Genomic DNA, 17,599 nt, shown 5'->3' with positions numbered 1-17,599 from the left:
TAAGAGTTTTCTAAAAATTAAAAGGTGAAAATAATTTTAACTAAGGGGGAGGAGATTTAAATTGAGGTCCAAAACATTCTAGTTTAAAAACTAAAAAAAAAATCTAAACATAGTTAGTAAATATTAAAATTAACAATATGTCATAATTGCATTCTTAAATAACATTTAAATTTGGAGTGAATTGAGTAATCTCTAAATCATTAATAATTCAATAATCATTTAAAGGATGAATCTCACTTAAAATATTTCAATTTAATAATTTAGGTAAAAAATATTTATGTATTAAAGATGCAATTAATAAAAATATATTAATATTTGATATGAGTAGATATTATATAATATATATGTATATTAAATAGTTAATTTTTATGTAATGAATAAAATGTTTTATTTATTACTTAATTAAATTATTAGACTTTAACTTTCTCTTAATATAAATACTCATTCTTCTAACTCATTATATAACATCAAAACATAACATCTATCGTTTCTTTTCATTTTATTTTTTCTAATGGCTAAGATTGTTCTTTCATTGATCATCATATTTGTCCTTACAAATACTTTTGGTATGATTTTATTACTCTCTCATAACTAAAAAAAAAATATTTGAACAAATGAAAATTAATTAGTTATATCTCTTTATATGTTCAGGTATTTTTGTAGCAGATTCTCAACTGATACATCCAGTATATCAAGCGTGTGTCTAAATAACGACGATTGTACATACTATGGTTATGATTATTGTGAACAACCTGGTTTTTGTGCAAAACCACGTTATTGTGTTTGCAACATAAAACATTTACTTGCACCAAGAAAAACCTTACAAAACTAGAATTGGTCTAATATTGATATGCATCTTAATTTCTAGAAGGGAGCTGCTTTTCCCACCCCCTCCCATATTCCCACCCCCTCCCTCACTCCTCAATCAACTCTAAAATGACTTATTTAACTCTGCCACCTTTATATATTTACATTTCTTATTTTATTTATTTTAGAGCACCGGTGAAGCGACTTATTATTAAAAATATTATGTTTGACTAATTATTAATATATAATATTATTAAGACTTATTATTAAAAATATTATGTTTGAATAATTATTAATATATAATATTATTAAATAAAATATTATGATTATATTAATTATTAATTATTATTTAATAGATAATTTTATTTATAAAAATATTAATAATTATTAATATTATGTTTGACTAATTATTAATATATAATATTATTAATTAAAATTAGAAATAATTATTAATATATAATATTATTAATTAAAATTAAAAATATTATGTTTGACTAATTATTAATATATAATATTATTATATATTAATAATTAAAATATTATAATTAGACTAATTATTAATTATTATTTGATAAATAATTTTTGTAAGTATTTTAATATATATATATATATAATTAATATAATAAAATATTAATTATTTATATTTTATTAAATTATTATATATTTCAATATTTAATATATTTTAAATAATTATAATATAAAAATAATAATATTTTGTATTTTTAATTAAATAAATAAAGTTAAAAAATATTAAAAATTAATTAATTAATTATATTTAATAAAAACACTCAATAATAAAATAAAATAAAATAAATAAAATAAGAAATGTGTAAATATATAAAGGTGGTAGGGATAAATAAGTCATTTTAAAATTAATTAAGGAGTTAAGCGGGGGTGGGAATATGGGAGGGGGTGAGAAAAGCAATTTGCTTTCTAGAATATCATAATTTAAGTTTAATTTATGTTAAGGATTCAACTTTATAAATAAATAAATTTGATCTCTTATTTATACTATTATAAGCAAGTTATATCCACTGTAACATCATTTTGTTATGTCCTATTTTCTAATAAATTCACTAATACAAAATAATATTGTTTTCACATAATATAGAAAATTCTAATATGAAATAATATCCATATCTTAACAGATTATAATTATAAATGACATGTTTGTATGGTTTTTCATTACATAAACAATCTCACATCTTTTATCTTTTGTAAGATCTTAAAAAAAAAAAATTAAGTATCTAACAAGGTAGTTAATAATAAAAGAAATACACATTACATTAAATATATTAATTAAGATTTAAAATAACTAGTTCAAATATTAAGGGAAGTTGTTTAAGAATCGAAAATTCAAATCTTAAATTATTATTTAGAACATCTTAACTTAAGCGAGAAAATGGATACATAACACTTTTAATTCTTATTACAATTTTAAGCTTTCAAATAATAATATGAAATTTCAATATATCTAAAAATCAAAACTAGTCTAGGAGTTTATTAAATTATATATATATAGTTTAAAAAAAATTATGTATATTAAAATTGAAAAAAAAGTGTTTAAACACTACGTCAAAACATGGCATGAAAAGAAAAAAAAGTACTCAACAAGTTATCGAACTCGTGAATTTTCGAGAAAAATGATTAACTTCCCGATAAATTCTACTAGCTTTCCTAAACGAATCTCAGAAAATATCATAATTGTTAGAATCGACTTCAACAATAAAAGGGGGTTGAATATTATTGAGCTAATCTTGACTTTCAATGCGATTTTAATCCTGTTAGAGATTAAAATCTGTTTCTATTCTTCGACAAATTGTCGCAAACTTTTGAACGGTTTCAAGTGCGGAAATGCTTGCTAAATTTGAAACGGCAGATGCAGTAAGAAAATAACACAAGAGTTTTTTGGTTGTTCAGAGATAAAACTCTTATGTCACACATTCTTCTGTTTTCAGAAGAATTTCACTAAAAGGCTTTGATTTGTATAGCGTCTACACAAACCCAATCAGAACACAGAACTTAACAACTGTCTGTTCTGAACTCCTAGCTATCATTCTGTTGAACAGACAACTTTTTGTTCAACTTACAACACTGATAATACTCACAAGTAATACAGTAAATTATTTCTCTGCTTATACAATGTATGCTTAACAATTAGAGAGAGAGTAAGAGAATGCAGAATTGCAGAAGCTTTTTTGAATGATTAACTTTTTGATTAACTAACTTGTTCGCCATTGTACTCTGCTGCTCTTTTATATTTAAGTGTAGCAACGGTCAAATCTGATTCTTGAATACTTGAATTGACAGGGAGGATTCGTCGTACCGTGAATCCAGGTATTCAGGGATTGTAAATTGACCGAGAGGATTCACCGTTGTACTTTGCTGTTTTTTATATTCAAAATATAGCAACAGTCGAATCTACTTCTTAGATACGTGTCAACTTTCTAATGATTGTACGTGGCAGTTGTATTAAGCTGACTAGAAAGTATGCTGATAGTGAACGCTGTTGTTCGCTGCTTTTTAGATTACTGCTGAAGCAAGACGACTGTTCGCGCTTCTTTAGACTACTGCTAAAGCAAGGCGACTGCTCGTACTTTTCAAACTGCCGCTGAAGCTAGGCGTCTACTCGTGCTTCCAATGCCTCTTGAGTTCTACCTGCACATTAAACAATTGCAGCACTTAGTTTTATTCACTTATTAACGCATCATCAAACTACGTCGTATTGATTAAACTTAGTTTTATTATCCTAAATTCATTTTAATCAATTAAAACGTTTTTCTTAATTTAATTTAATTAATTATTTCTCTTTTAATTAATTCTTCCTTTTTCTTTATTTAACTTAATATAACAATAATAATGGTGTTATAAATGATATGCATTAGACGACTACGATCATTGAAAGTTCGGTGATTTCTCTCTAACTAGTTAGTCCACCAAAAAATAATTAGGATGGTAACCTAAATATGTAGGTATGTCATATCAGCCGTATCAATCCAAATTTTCCAGCAAATACTTAAAGACTCTGACATCACCCAATGAATCTCAATAATACTCTACAAAAAAATTCAAGTACTACCCACTCCTCAACAATACAAAAGTAAATGAGTTTCCAATACAACATCTTCATTACACATACGACTAGCCATAATACAACTTTTTTTCATGCACATATCATCCGTTATAATTTCATTATGAATAATAATCCATCTTAAGAACAAGATATTGGATGAAATCTTTGACTCCCAAAGTTTTTCCTAACAAAAATTATATGGAATCATATTAGCGAACAACTTGTAACAGTCGCTCAGATAGAAACTATCCATATATATTTCCATTGCATAACGTCTTGTTCTGACAGAGACACTTGCTTACGTCCTACCAAAAGTAAAACTTTATTATGGAACAAAGTCTTCATAATGTTTAATCTCCTTCTATATCTAATTCGGCTAGCAAAACCACTAGACCGATGATCAAACACGTTCTTAACTGTGACATTTCTACATATAGTCATGAAAATAACTCATGATACGTTGTAGCTAGACTTTTGACACTACACTAAATGTCGTCCCAATATTTAATCGAAGAACAATCCCTCACAAATAAATCTAGACTGCTCACGAAAACTTTTCCACATAGAATAAATTTTACTTCAATTGCTACACCCCGCTTGATAATTATATATTTTGGTGAGCCAGTCATACAATTCATTACCATACTTATATCTGATTATCGATGCCCAAAGACTATTCAACTCTATGTAAATCTACTACACCATTTTGATAGAAGAATTTTTAAAAGAAATAAGATCTCGAATATCTAGACCTTCTTGATCTGTAAAATATTTAACATTATCACAACTAACTAGAAGACAAAATAATGAGTTATAAGATCCGCATAAAAATTTACACATTATTCTCTCAATTTTCACCGCCACACTCTTGGAGAATATGAATAACGACATCATATATGTGGGCATAAATGACAACACACTTTTAATGAGAATTATCCGATCCCCTTTCAATATTATTTTACTTTTCCATTTAGACATTTTACATTCTATTTTAGTGATAATCGGGTCTCAAGAGATATTGAATTGTAATTTAACACATAATAGCACACCAAAATATGTTGACGGAAGACCGCCAATTATAAACCCCAACACATTTGACAACCTCATCATTCTTTTATTTGAAACAGAATTTGAAAAAAAAAGATATACGACTTATTAAGATTAACTCGAAGACGAGAATATGTACCGATTAATCATAAAATTTCCTGAAAATGTTTAAAATTTCTATAGGTAGCATAAACAATGTAGAGCGTGTCATCAGCGAAAATAGAGTTTATTAAATTATTATATAAGAGAAAATATTGTTTTGAGCACATTATAATTAAAAAAAATAATTAAGCTGATTTAATTTGTGTCTAATAAATTTTCTTAAATCAATAACGATGGAAATACAGCGTCGCTATTCCAGGCCTTCACATTGTTCATGGATCTCATAACTGCTTATGCATCTCCTCTTCTTGTAATTTTTATTTTCCCATTATATCAAATGATTTTATTAAAATGAAAGATTTAAAAGATCAAATATTTTATATTCGATTTCTAATAATAATATTCTAATGTAAAATTATTAGGGGTTGAGATTAGCCTCCTATAAATAATTTTGGATAAAATAAACCATAACATCTGATATTTTGTTTGTCTGAATTTTGAGTTAAACTAATATAAATTTGTAGATGGGATTTTGTACAGTATCATTTGGAATGAATTGAGTAATCTCGCAATTATTAATAATTCAATAATCATTTAAAAGATAAATCTCATATAAAATATTTCAATTTGATAATTTAGGTAAAAAATAATTATGTATTAAATATGCAATTAATAAAAATATATTAATATTTGATATAAGTAGATATTATATATAATTAAATAGTCAATTTTTAATCAATGAATATAAATGATTTATTTATTACTTAATTAAATTAACAGACTTTAACATTCTATTAATATAAATACTCCTAGTTCTAGTTCATCATATCACATCAAAACATAACATCCATTCTTTCTTCTCTTTTTTCGTTTTTCTCTAATGGCTAAGACTGTTCTTTCATTGATCATTCTATTTGTCATTATAAACACTTTTGGTATGATTTTATTACTCTTTCTCATCACTGAAAAAATATACTTTGTACAAATGAAAATTAATTAGTTATATCTCTTAATATTTTCAGGTATTTTTGTAGTAGATTCTCAACTGATACATCCGGTATATCAAGCATGTTTAATTAACGACGATTGTACATACTATGGTTATGATTATTGTGAACAACCTGGTTTTTGTGCAAAACCACGTTATTGTGTCTGCAACATAAAACATTCATTAGCACCAAGAAAAACCTTACAAAACTAGAATTCGTCTAATATTGATATGTACCTTTCTAAAATATCGATCATAATGTATGTTTGATTTATGTGAAGGCTTCAACTCTATCAAATAAATAAATTTTATCATTTATTTATAGTAATATACATCATTTTGTTATATCATATATTCCAATAAATTCACTAATACAGAAATAATATTGTTTCCACATAATATAGAAAATTCTAATATGAAATAATATCCAGATCCTAACAAATTTGTAATTATAAATGGCTTGTGTTGTTTCTCAATACATAAATAACCTCACATTGTTGTAATATCTTCTTAAAAATATTCAAGTATATATATATATGTTGAAGTTAATAATATAACAGATACATATGACATTAAATAAATTAAGATTTAAAACAAGATTTATTAATAACTAGTTGAAATAGTAAGATTATTATTTAAGAAACCAAAAAATCTTAAATTATCATTTAAAATGTTTTAATTTGAACCGGAAAATATAAGCACATTTAAATAACACTTTTAAATCTCATTACAATTTTAAGTATTCAAATAATAATATGAAATTTCAAGAATTATAGAAATAAACATTCAAAGCGTCATATTTTAGAAATCAAAACTAATCGAGAGTTTATGATATTATTATATAAGAGAAAATAGCAATTAAAATAAAATCTTTATTGTTCAAATTGTCGCTAAAGGTCATGCTCTTGTTTCTGACACAATATTTATTAGATTGTTTTTTTCTTAAAATTAATTGTCTAAAATTTATTTTAATGAGATATTATTTAAAAAAATTTATAAAATTATGTTCCAACATTTTAAAATTAATTATAATATTATCGATTATTTTTTTTTTTAAATTTATAATCAAATCATAATTTGATCGAGAGATATATATTAAAATATTCTACAAAAATATTTTAAAATTATTTTTTTATGAAAATATTCTACAAAAATCTTTTAAAATTATTTTCTATTTTTTTATAATTTTAGAAAATGATTTGGGGCTTCAAATTAAAAAAAAAAATAATATTAAAATCTCAACCAAACAGACCCTATGACCGATCGTCTTGGTCAAGGGTGTCAATCCCTCGGTCTCGGGATAAGACCCCACGATCCTAGGTCGAGGTGCGGGAAGCTCTCGATCGAGTGTAGGAAACCCTCGGTCGAGGTGCGGGAGGCTCTTGGTCCTAACGGGCTAAGGATCCTCGGTCGGGTGCGGAGAGTCCTCGGTCGAGGTGCGAGGAGCACTTAGTCATGAGGTAAGAATCCTCAGTCAGGTGCTATATTCCTCGGTTGGGGTGCAAGGAGATCTCGTCCCTAGGCTAAGAATCATCGGTCGGGTGCAAAATTCTTTTGTTAGGGTGCAAGGAGCTCTTGATCTTAGGATAAATTTTTTCGGTCGGAAGTAGGGGAGGGTTTGATTTTCTAGTCAAAAATCGAACCCAGGTCAAGCCCTAGGTCGGTCATCAAGAACATTAAACTGCAAGTTTGGTGATTTTGACTAAGGCTAAAATCTTTCGATCCAAGGGTATGGCGAGCTTCGCCTAGTCCCAAGAATCGTTTATAACATCATCCCGATCCCGATGCATCATTCAATCGGGATGATATTTCATTCAAATTAAATAGTTTTTGAAGAAAAAACGAGTTTTTGAAATTTAAGGTTTGATAAAGTTTAAGGAGCTTTCCAATAGTTTCCTTATACTTCATATGATTGGATGAAACAAAACATGAACACTGACCGTTCATTTTGACCAATTTAAGAACTGAAATTTTAATTTTTATAAAATTTTAGTTTTTGATCAAGCGTGATCGAGATTGCTTGGAATTAGTCTGGATATACCCCTAACATCCTTAGAAACGTGTTAGGAAGGTTTTGGGGTTATTGTTCTTGAGTTATACCCTAAGAACAGAAACCCAATTTTGAAAATTTCCAAAATTAAATTTGGGTATTCTTCATTGGATTAATTGATTCAAATTAGTTTCGATAGAAAGCGTATACATGATCTTATGATCGTTTTCCAATCAAGAATGAACAATCAAGCAATATATGAAACTGGCCGAACTAAAATATAAAAAATTCAATCTAAACTTGTAAATCAAATTATAGTATGATTGGAAGATTATTGTGAGTTGAAGAACACTCCTGAACTTTTTAGGAACTTTATGAACGCTCAGATACGAGCTTTACAACCTTATACAAAGATTCAAAATTTTCAAGAAAAATTTGAAAATTTTAATGGCGGATTTTGCTTGAGATTGATTAAGGGCTTGAGATTGGATTCCTTGTCTTCATTTTGCCCAGAGAAAACTATTTATAGACTCACAAGGTCGGTTGATCGACCAAATGGATCGAATTTCGGTCAAAAGCCATAAATGACGATTTGTTTGTTCTTCATCTAGTTCTTTGATATAGGCAATGATGAAACCTAGGGTTGTAGGTGAAATGATCACCGTGGTAGGGTGATCATTTCAGTTTTTGAATCAGCCGTTTTGGTTGAGTATCGGTCGAGTTTCACTTTTGAAAAATTAAAAGTTTTAGCCGATCAATAATTGTTCGTCGCGAGGAAGAAGATAAATTAGAAGCAAAACAACATCGTTTCGGTCTGAAATACGAATGCTCGGACGTTCTGTCCGCGTTTTGTTAGCGTTCGGGCATTCCGTTGCGTCTGGGCTAACGACGTTGAAACACGCGTTAGTTGATCAAGTTATGTGTGGAAGCGTTTGTCTTCTGTTGCAGCGAGAGACGCGATCTTCTATTGCCCTAAATCTTCCCGATTTCGTCTGCAGCATATCACACTCCATTTTCAGCCTTAGGGCATGTTTGAAATTGATTTTTCTTTTATCCCTTTGACTTTAATTTTCATCTACAAAATATACAAAATATTTTTAATAAATATGACATTTATTTTATTTTATTTTTAATTTTTTGGGTTTTATAAATAATTTATTTTAGATAAAATGGATATAACATTTATCTTAAATTATTTATTTTAATTTATTTTGAACCCTTTAAAATTAATTTGAGATAAGATGAATATAAAATTTATCTTAAATTATTTTATTTATTTTTCGATTAATATTTTAATTAATTGGGAATTAATTGTTACAATAATTAATTAAATTAATTATTTAATCATGTTGTGCTTTAATTTTAATTTTTTTAATTTTTTTATTCAAAATAATTATTTTAAATTTATAAATTATATACGTAAATTATAATGCTTACACTTTTGTTCACATGAATTTTGAGTTAAACTAATATAAAATTGAACATTAGATTTTGTAAGTATTAATTTTCTTAGAAATATTTAATCAACTCATCAATCATACTATTTTATTAATTCCATAAATTAAATGTATTCTTAACTTATAGATTTGAAAACATTGTCAATATTTTAACATGTTTCTGTAAATTAAATACAACAGTATGATTGTAATGCATGACATTGAAAACATTCACTTGTCACTTTTTTTTTATTATAAAATTTTAATATGAACTTTCACTTCAATCAATTTTTTATTATTATTGAAATGAAAGATTGGAGAAACACTATAAATATGTTATTTTTATATTTTCTTATTTTAAAGTTATTTAAAAGAAGAAAAAAATTAAGATTGACCACTTATAAGATTTAATAATTAAAAATTACAATAAATCAGATAATATAGATATTTTACCTTAACAGTACAGATATTTTGCCTTATATAGGTCTAGAATAAATTAAGAAAATTATGAATTATCAATAAATTCAATAATACCTTTTCCCATTTAGATGAATATTTAAATATTAAATGATGAAATCTAAAAACAAGATTTCAATTTGACATTTTAGGTATAAATGAAATGATGTATTAAATATACTACTAATAAAAAAAAATCTTATTTGATATAAGCTATAGTAATTAATGAATAAAAAAGGGATTTATTCTCTTAATATAAATACTCTCTTCCTCTTAATATGAATACTCCCCATCTATACCATTAAAATATAATAATTTATTATTTATTTTTATTCTGTAATGGCTAAGATTGTTCTTTCAATCATCATCCTTTTTGTTATCATAAACACATTCAGTAAGATTTTATCACTCTATTTCTCATAACCAAATATATATTTCAACAAAAAAAAATTATTTTTATATCTCTTTATTTTTATATATGCAGGTGTTTTTATAGCAAGGTCTCAACTGATACATCCAGTATATCAACGTTGTAACACTAACGATGATTGCAAAGCATATGGTTATAAATATTGTGGACAACCTGGATTTTGTGCAAACCCACATTACTGTGTTTGCAACAAAAAACATAGACATCCACCGACATCAATAAAAACCCTACAAAACTAGAATCGATTTAATCTTCGTATGTAGCTCTCTAGTCAAATAGAATATTTCTATGAAAGCTTAATTTATATTAAGGCATTGAATAAATTAAATTGATCTTTTATTTATACTATTATATAAAGTTGTATTCATTTTCATCCATTTAAGTTTACCTCTAGAAGTCATGAATTTAAATTTTAAAAAATATTTATAAAAATTATAAATTTATAAAACTATAATTATTCTATATAGTAAGTTACTAAGTTAACAAGAGTTTTGTTTAAAAACCAAATATCAGAATTCATTTGACTATGAGATCTTCCTAAGATGATAGAACATATGTATTTGAAAAATGTAACTAAATAATAAACTTTGAACAATTTCTTTATATTCATTAAACTTATAAAGAAAAAATACTAATCAACTAAATTAAATTATTTTTATTAAATTTATCATTAAACTATTATATAATTTTATATTATTTAAAAAAAAAAACTTAAAATATTACCACAAGTATGGTGGTAGCTGGTTGAATGGAATGGGCCACAAATGTGTGTAGGATAGTTGATGTTCCCTTTTGCTGTGTTGTTTCATGAATGGGCCACAAATTTATGTGTACTTAATGAAGAGAAGAGACATCAATTACATGATGAATGATCAATGAACTAGTTCAAGAAGAAAGATCGACAGAGAAGAGAGAAGAGCGGCAAAGCTGTGCGCTTTGCCTAGTGCTAGCTGCTACTCTTATCTTCTCCCCCGTTCATTCATTCATTCATCTTCTTAGAAATTAGAATATGCCAACAACCCAATTGAGCAGGCCACCGTGCCTCTTATTTCCCCCTCTCCTACCTGCAACTCAATCTCATAAACTTCTGAGACCCAACTTCCATTGCTCTCTCCTCTCCCATACCACTTTTTCTTCTCCTTCTTTCATCCTCAACTTCAGATCCAAACGTTTTCATTTCCTTAATCCATCATCTTCTTTAAGAGAAACTAAGAAGAGACACCATACCCCCCTTCAGAAAGCGCCTGATAATAATGCTCCTCAGATCCGCCGCCGGCCACTCCTGACACTGAACTCCAAAATTGCTGGTGATAAAGAGGGTTCCGGCGGCAATGGACAGACTGCACTTAAAGGTACCCTTTTGGCGGGATTGTTGCTTGTGGGTTTCGTTGGTAGCTTTGGCACTGTTGGGTATATCTACAAGGATCAGATAAATGTCTTCTTGACACAGTTTTCCGAGTTAATTGAAGGTAGATAGATAGCTAGCTCTAATCATTTGCTTTTGCTTCGTTTTGTATATTGAAACTAGTTTCAGACATTAATTGAAAACCAGACTGCTCAATTCGAAAGGCAATTGAATATGAGTTTGAGATGATGTAAAACCCAAGGATTCGAGCCCGTTCTTGAGCAACTTGCGGATAGATATGATGTAAACCCAAAATTATACATAGAGCAGTTGGAGGCAGAGACACTAAAAACAAACAGCCAAATTATATGACCAGATAATAGTAAAATGTAACAGTTAAGATGATTTTTCATTGTAGTTTTTTTTTTCTTTCTTTTTTGGGTGGTTGTGTGGTGAAATGTATTGTTTTCTTAGTAAAGAACCCTTTAAGAAGTAACTTTTACACTTTGGAACATCATTTTTTAATGGGTATCCCCGTCTATTATGATTTTTTCGATCCAGGTTACGGGCCAGCTGGATATGCTTTGTTTATTGCAGTTTATGCTGGACTTGAGGTAAGCTTTTGTGTTAATGACCTCTATTGCTACTATTTGTATTGTATTTATAAGTAAATTCGATCACATGGATTTTTGCAAGGATTGTTTTGTCTGCCTTATTATACTTCATAACTGATGCCTTGGTTACTGCATGTAGATCCTTGCATTACCAGCCATCCCATTGACAATGTCAGCTGGTGTTCTATTTGGTTCTCTTACTGGCACCATCGTCGTCTCAATCAGTGGAACAGTAGGTTAAGACAGTTTGAAACTAGTAATTGCTAGGTTTGTTTGAATTTTGCTTGAACCTTATTAATTTTCGAGAATTTTAAATGCTTTTATACCTTTATTTTTTTTGTTTTTTCAGTTGGCTGCAAGTGTGGCCTTCTTGATTGCGAGATACTTTGCTCGTGAACGGATACTTAAATTGGTGGAAGGAAACAAGATATTTCTTGCAATTGACAAAGCTATTGGAGAAAATGGTTTTAGAGTTGTGACACTCCTCCGTTTGAGCCCTTTACTTCCATTTTCTCTGGGAAATTATCTGTATGGACTGACATCCGTGAATTTCATTCCATATATCTTGGGGAGGTATGAATCTTCTTTACTCTGCAGCTGCTAATATTTATTGTTGATTTGTCTGTCATTTTTATTTCTTGTTACATAAATGGAAAGTAGTATTGTGTCAGAATCATATTTAAAAACTGTCAAAATAAAAAGTGAAAGTGATTTGGTTTCCATTTTGAATTAGATGAAACGACTTTCAAACATGTGTTCTTTCCTTTTCCAACTATGGAGTGAGTGTGATTCTGTTACTACTAGCAAGAAATGAATTCCCAATGTGGTTTAGATTAAGGAGTTGCCAATTCAAGCTGAGCATATTTATAACTTCAAGCTGTTCTATGTAGTTGGCTGGGGATGCTTCCGGGAACATGGGCTTATGTTAGTGCTGGTGCAATTGGACGGGCAATCATTGTGAGTTTCACTTCTCTATCTTGTGTAGGATCGTTTTTCTATCTCTTTCAAATTGCTGGTCATCTGAGAAGCAAGGGCATTGCTATGCATGCTTTTTTAATTTTATTTTTGTCAAAAATGTGTTTCATTAATTTGAAACAACCAGATTGATAGAACCAACAAAGATAACAAATAAATCTAATCCAAATTACCCATTAACTGTTAAACAAGCTCGTCATGGTTTAAACAGATTAAAAAATGGACTGAAGTCTAGGTTGTATGGATAAAGATACAGGTATCATATCAAATAAGATACGTGATACTTCTTGGATATACCAATTATTAAAAATTTTATATATATATATATATATATATATATATATATATATATATATATATATATATATATATATATATATATATATATATATATATATATATATATATAGGAAATAAGCTCGTTTATAACAACTAGTGTTTAGACGTATGTACGAACTATTAATAGTTTATATGAAAATATGTACTATTAGCTCCCGTTATAAACAGTGATAATTTTTTTTTTACAAATTTATCAATTAATTAAATCTAAATAAATAAATAATAATAAATCATTTCATCTTCTTCATTCATATTTTCTTAGCTCTCCTTTTTATTCTTCATCTTCATTCAATGCCGTTCTTCTCATCTTTCCCTATTTTCCTTTATAATTTCATATTCTTCCCGTCGTAATAAGGCTCTATCATAACCTCAAATTTACAATTCCCAGACAACAACTCAGTTCTCGTCATCATTTCGAGTTCAGAATTCTTTTATTTATTATTTTTTTTGAATGAAGAGAACTAACATGATACCATACAAAAACATTTATAAGCTTATTCTTCCAATAATAATTATTAAACGCCTAAGAAATATCCCCCTAATATCCATCCCTTCCCAAGACGTTTCAAAACTGAGGCTCGTACAATCGACCAAACTACATGCATAGCTCACCCTTGGCGCCAACTGTTAATCGTTGAACCTAACCAAAGGCTTCAATATACACCACTTATTATCTAGATGATTCACGTTTCTAGCCGGTATAAGTGCGCCCGAATTCGTAGTCCCGTGATTCATACTATACTTCAGCCATTCATCATACATGAAAATCTCCCAATGTCATGAAATTCCCTAGACTAATACTCTTCTCGTCTTCATCGATTAAGTTAAAGAGATACGCGTCGATTAGCTCGGGCCTCATCGGGGTGCCATTCCCACCCGAAGAACGAGACATGAAGTTTTGGTCTTAAATGGATCGAGGAGATTGTCTTTACATGTGGACGACAACGGAGAAGAAGAAGAAAGTGAATCTGGTCTGTTTTTGTTGGTTATGTTTGTGTAGATTTTATGTTTAGAAGTAAAAAAAAAAATTAACACTGTTTTTAACTGTTAGTGATGGAGAGGCTAATTGAGCAAATTTCATGTCTAAATGAGTTAGTTGTACCATCACATAAATTTAGATTTAGATAAGATGAGTTTATATAAATTTATATTTATATAAATAGAGATACAAACTCATATTCGCAAGCATAATTAATCATCCTATTCATTACTAAATCATCCATATCAATCAAATATATCCTCTTCAAGTCTTACTTTCTCATTCGCTGTAATGTGGAGTCCTCTAGCTAAAAGAAGAATATTATAATGAACATACAAAAAAAATCATACTCTTTGTGGTGTTATTTTAAAACTATGATGATTAATGAAAAATGAGATCGATATAAAGAGGATAATATAGTAAAGGCTAGAGCAGTGAAGCACAAAATATTAGATAAATAATTATAGTAAAAATTAATTATATACTCTTTCATAAGTCCAATTTATAAGATGTGATACTAATCAATTTTTTTCTTAAAATAACGGAGAAGATTTTTTTTTATGAGTCTGTGCAGGATGTTCTAGTGGAGCATGAAAATATGAAATAAAAGCAACACATTTCTACATTGTTTGAATCCGAGATAAAATTTGAATTTTCTATTTTTTAGCAAATTAGAAATATTTGTTCATGTTTAATAATCAAATATCATTTTTTTATATAGTTATTATAGTAATAAGCGGCTACTTCATAATTACATAAACTTTTTTCCAAAAAAGTAATGAGTGGCTCTAAAAATCTCTCAATTGTCTTTTTCATTATAGGATAGAAGTTTCAAAGAAAAGGAAGAATGTTTTGAAAGATATTACTCTAAATTCATCCGATCGAGAAGTTTGTCTATTTTACAACAGTCATTGATGATTTTTTTGTTAATGATGTAATGTGATAACGTCGTAACGATGTTTGATGTTTCCAACTAAGTGATGGGTTATCATGGTACTTAGGTACCAACTACCAACTAACCCTTCAAATTTTAGTTTTAAAATTGTTTGAGAGAAATTGAAACATCTACAAATTTGTCTCTTGATCAACTTGAATTAAACAATCTTATTATTTGTCTCTTGATCAACTTGAATCTACTAATGAAAACAATGTTGGTGATGAGACCGATATTTGATACTTGTTATGATTTAGTGATGAATACGATGGATATTATGAATGATAATATAGGTTTTTATATTAATACTAAATATATAATATTTTTTAATAATTGGCGTATCATAGTCGTATTGTCTTATATTTTCAATTTTTTTGGTTGTTACAATACCATTGGGGATAATAATATGCAATTACAGATAAACAAATTGGCTGGAAATTAAATACAGTTAGTTTCTATATTCCTATCATATGACATTTCTCTTCATATATGGGGGACAATCCATAATTATTTCAGGGGGGTTTATGTCATATCATACCCCTCCATACAAAACTCTTGATGCCCATTACTGTTATAACATCTAGGCAATTCATTTCTATGTATTTTATGGATCTCAATTCCCTAATATTGTTCATTTACTTTTATCAGCATTTCCTTGCATTGGTCACTCTTATCTAAATTAGAAATAAACAAATGTCATCTCTTGACAATCGTAATTGGGTTCAATGATCCTATTTGAAAACACTTTTGTTTCTGAATTTTTAGGATCTGATCTCATATGGATCCATGTTCGGACCAGAAATGTGACAGATATGTTTTCAAATCACATAAGCCAATTTGTTTGCCTACAATTGCATGATATTCTAAATCTTCATGTTAAAAGAAGAGTAACCCCTCTGAGTTCAATTTGATTTTAGTTGACCCCTTATTCCTTCCGAAATTTGCAGCAAGAAGAATCTGGTGCGAGTACGCTTGGAGGAAATGGTCAACTGTTGACACTCGGACTAGGATTATTGGCAACTGCAATTGCTGCAACTTACGTAACAAGGCTAGCAAAGGTAATAATCCCTCTGTCATGTCGGCCTTTTGAAACATGTAGACCACTAAGTTCTTTTATTTTCTGCTAGACGATCACTTCATGCAACCTTTTTATATCAATGAAAAAGTTCCTAAATTATTGATATGGAAGGATGTAGGATTTTCATGAATTCGGAACTCCTGCATTTTCTGACCACTAATTGAAACCTCAACCATCTTGATGTTTTTTTCTTCTTACATGGATGTCAACATTTGGATCATCCCCACAAATTTTTTTCTGTGAAATCCCAAGTTTTTTTTTTCCGTACTTTTACAGGATGCTCTTAAGGATATCGAGTAGAGAATAATGCGTGTTGCTGTCTAAGAAAGTATACAAAAACCTTTCTTGATTTGACTGTTAAGAGGTGCATATTTGAGCCTTTCGTTTAGAGGAAAATGGATAGGATTTGTGACAGCTCAAGTCTCTCTATGTAATTAGGAGCTCCAGGTAAAAATTGGATGCTGAAAATATAAAAGCTTTAACTTGCTTGCACAATGCATTTATAGTATCGAATAAACTAAGGGTCAATTGCATATCATAACCATATATACATTGATCATTTGACTTTTCTTTTATAAGATTATTATATAATCTATGTATGAACAATAAATACTTTTAAATAAATTATTATATTGCAATAACATTTGTTTTTATTTACTTGCAAGTTTCTATTTAGGAAAAAGAAGTCACGACAACATTTATTTTGTAGTGTAAATAAGTAAAGATTTCCCAACAAAACATGTAAACAAAATATACAAATAAATTCCAATTTATTTTAATCTCGTGATATTTTCTTTCAAATTTTGTAATATAAACAAAATGTAAAATCAAAATAATAAGAATTTAACAGGTAAAAAATAAACTATCATGGAATGGTAGAAGTACATAATAGATTTTAACAGAGCATTTGATCTTCCCTCAAAATTCAAATAAAAGAATGGTCAATTCACCAAATTATTTGAAATAGGGTGATTCAAACCTATTGTTAACAAGGAGAATCACATTG

General features: G+C 28.3%; 1 protein-coding gene across 1 annotated transcript; it reads left to right on the top strand.

Annotated features, from left to right (window-relative positions):
- Positions 1–11,182: 11,182 nt before the first annotated feature.
- On the top strand, positions 11,183–17,236 carry LOC124932841 (TVP38/TMEM64 family membrane protein slr0305-like). The gene is made up of 7 exons (XM_047473527.1): positions 11,183–11,798; positions 12,236–12,288; positions 12,428–12,520; positions 12,638–12,861; positions 13,179–13,245; positions 16,463–16,573; positions 16,870–17,236. Exons 1-7 carry the CDS (start codon positions 11,339–11,341, stop codon positions 16,891–16,893), a joined length of 1,032 nt encoding a protein of 343 aa, XP_047329483.1. The 5' UTR covers positions 11,183–11,338; the 3' UTR covers positions 16,894–17,236.
- The last annotated feature ends 363 nt before the right edge of the window (positions 17,237–17,599 follow it).

This window comes from Impatiens glandulifera, chromosome 3, assembly GCF_907164915.1.
Source record: "Impatiens glandulifera chromosome 3, dImpGla2.1, whole genome shotgun sequence".
In the NCBI taxonomy this organism is placed as follows: Eukaryota; Viridiplantae; Streptophyta; class Magnoliopsida; order Ericales; family Balsaminaceae; genus Impatiens; species Impatiens glandulifera.
The sequence above is the reverse complement of the archived record's forward strand: the minus strand, read 5'-3'. Positions and strand labels throughout refer to the sequence as shown.

Bases quoted from the DNA above. Each gene is read 5' to 3' on its own strand.
- LOC124932841 (XM_047473527.1), top strand. From the start codon at position 11,339: ATGCCAACAACCCAATTGAGCAGGCCACCGTGCCTCTTATTTCCCCCT. The intron at 12,289-12,427 runs GTAAGCTTTTGT...TACTGCATGTAG, and splicing joins CAGTTTATGCTGGACTTGAG to ATCCTTGCATTACCAGCCAT. The intron at 16,574-16,869 runs GTAATAATCCCT...GTACTTTTACAG, and splicing joins ACGTAACAAGGCTAGCAAAG to GATGCTCTTAAGGATATCGA.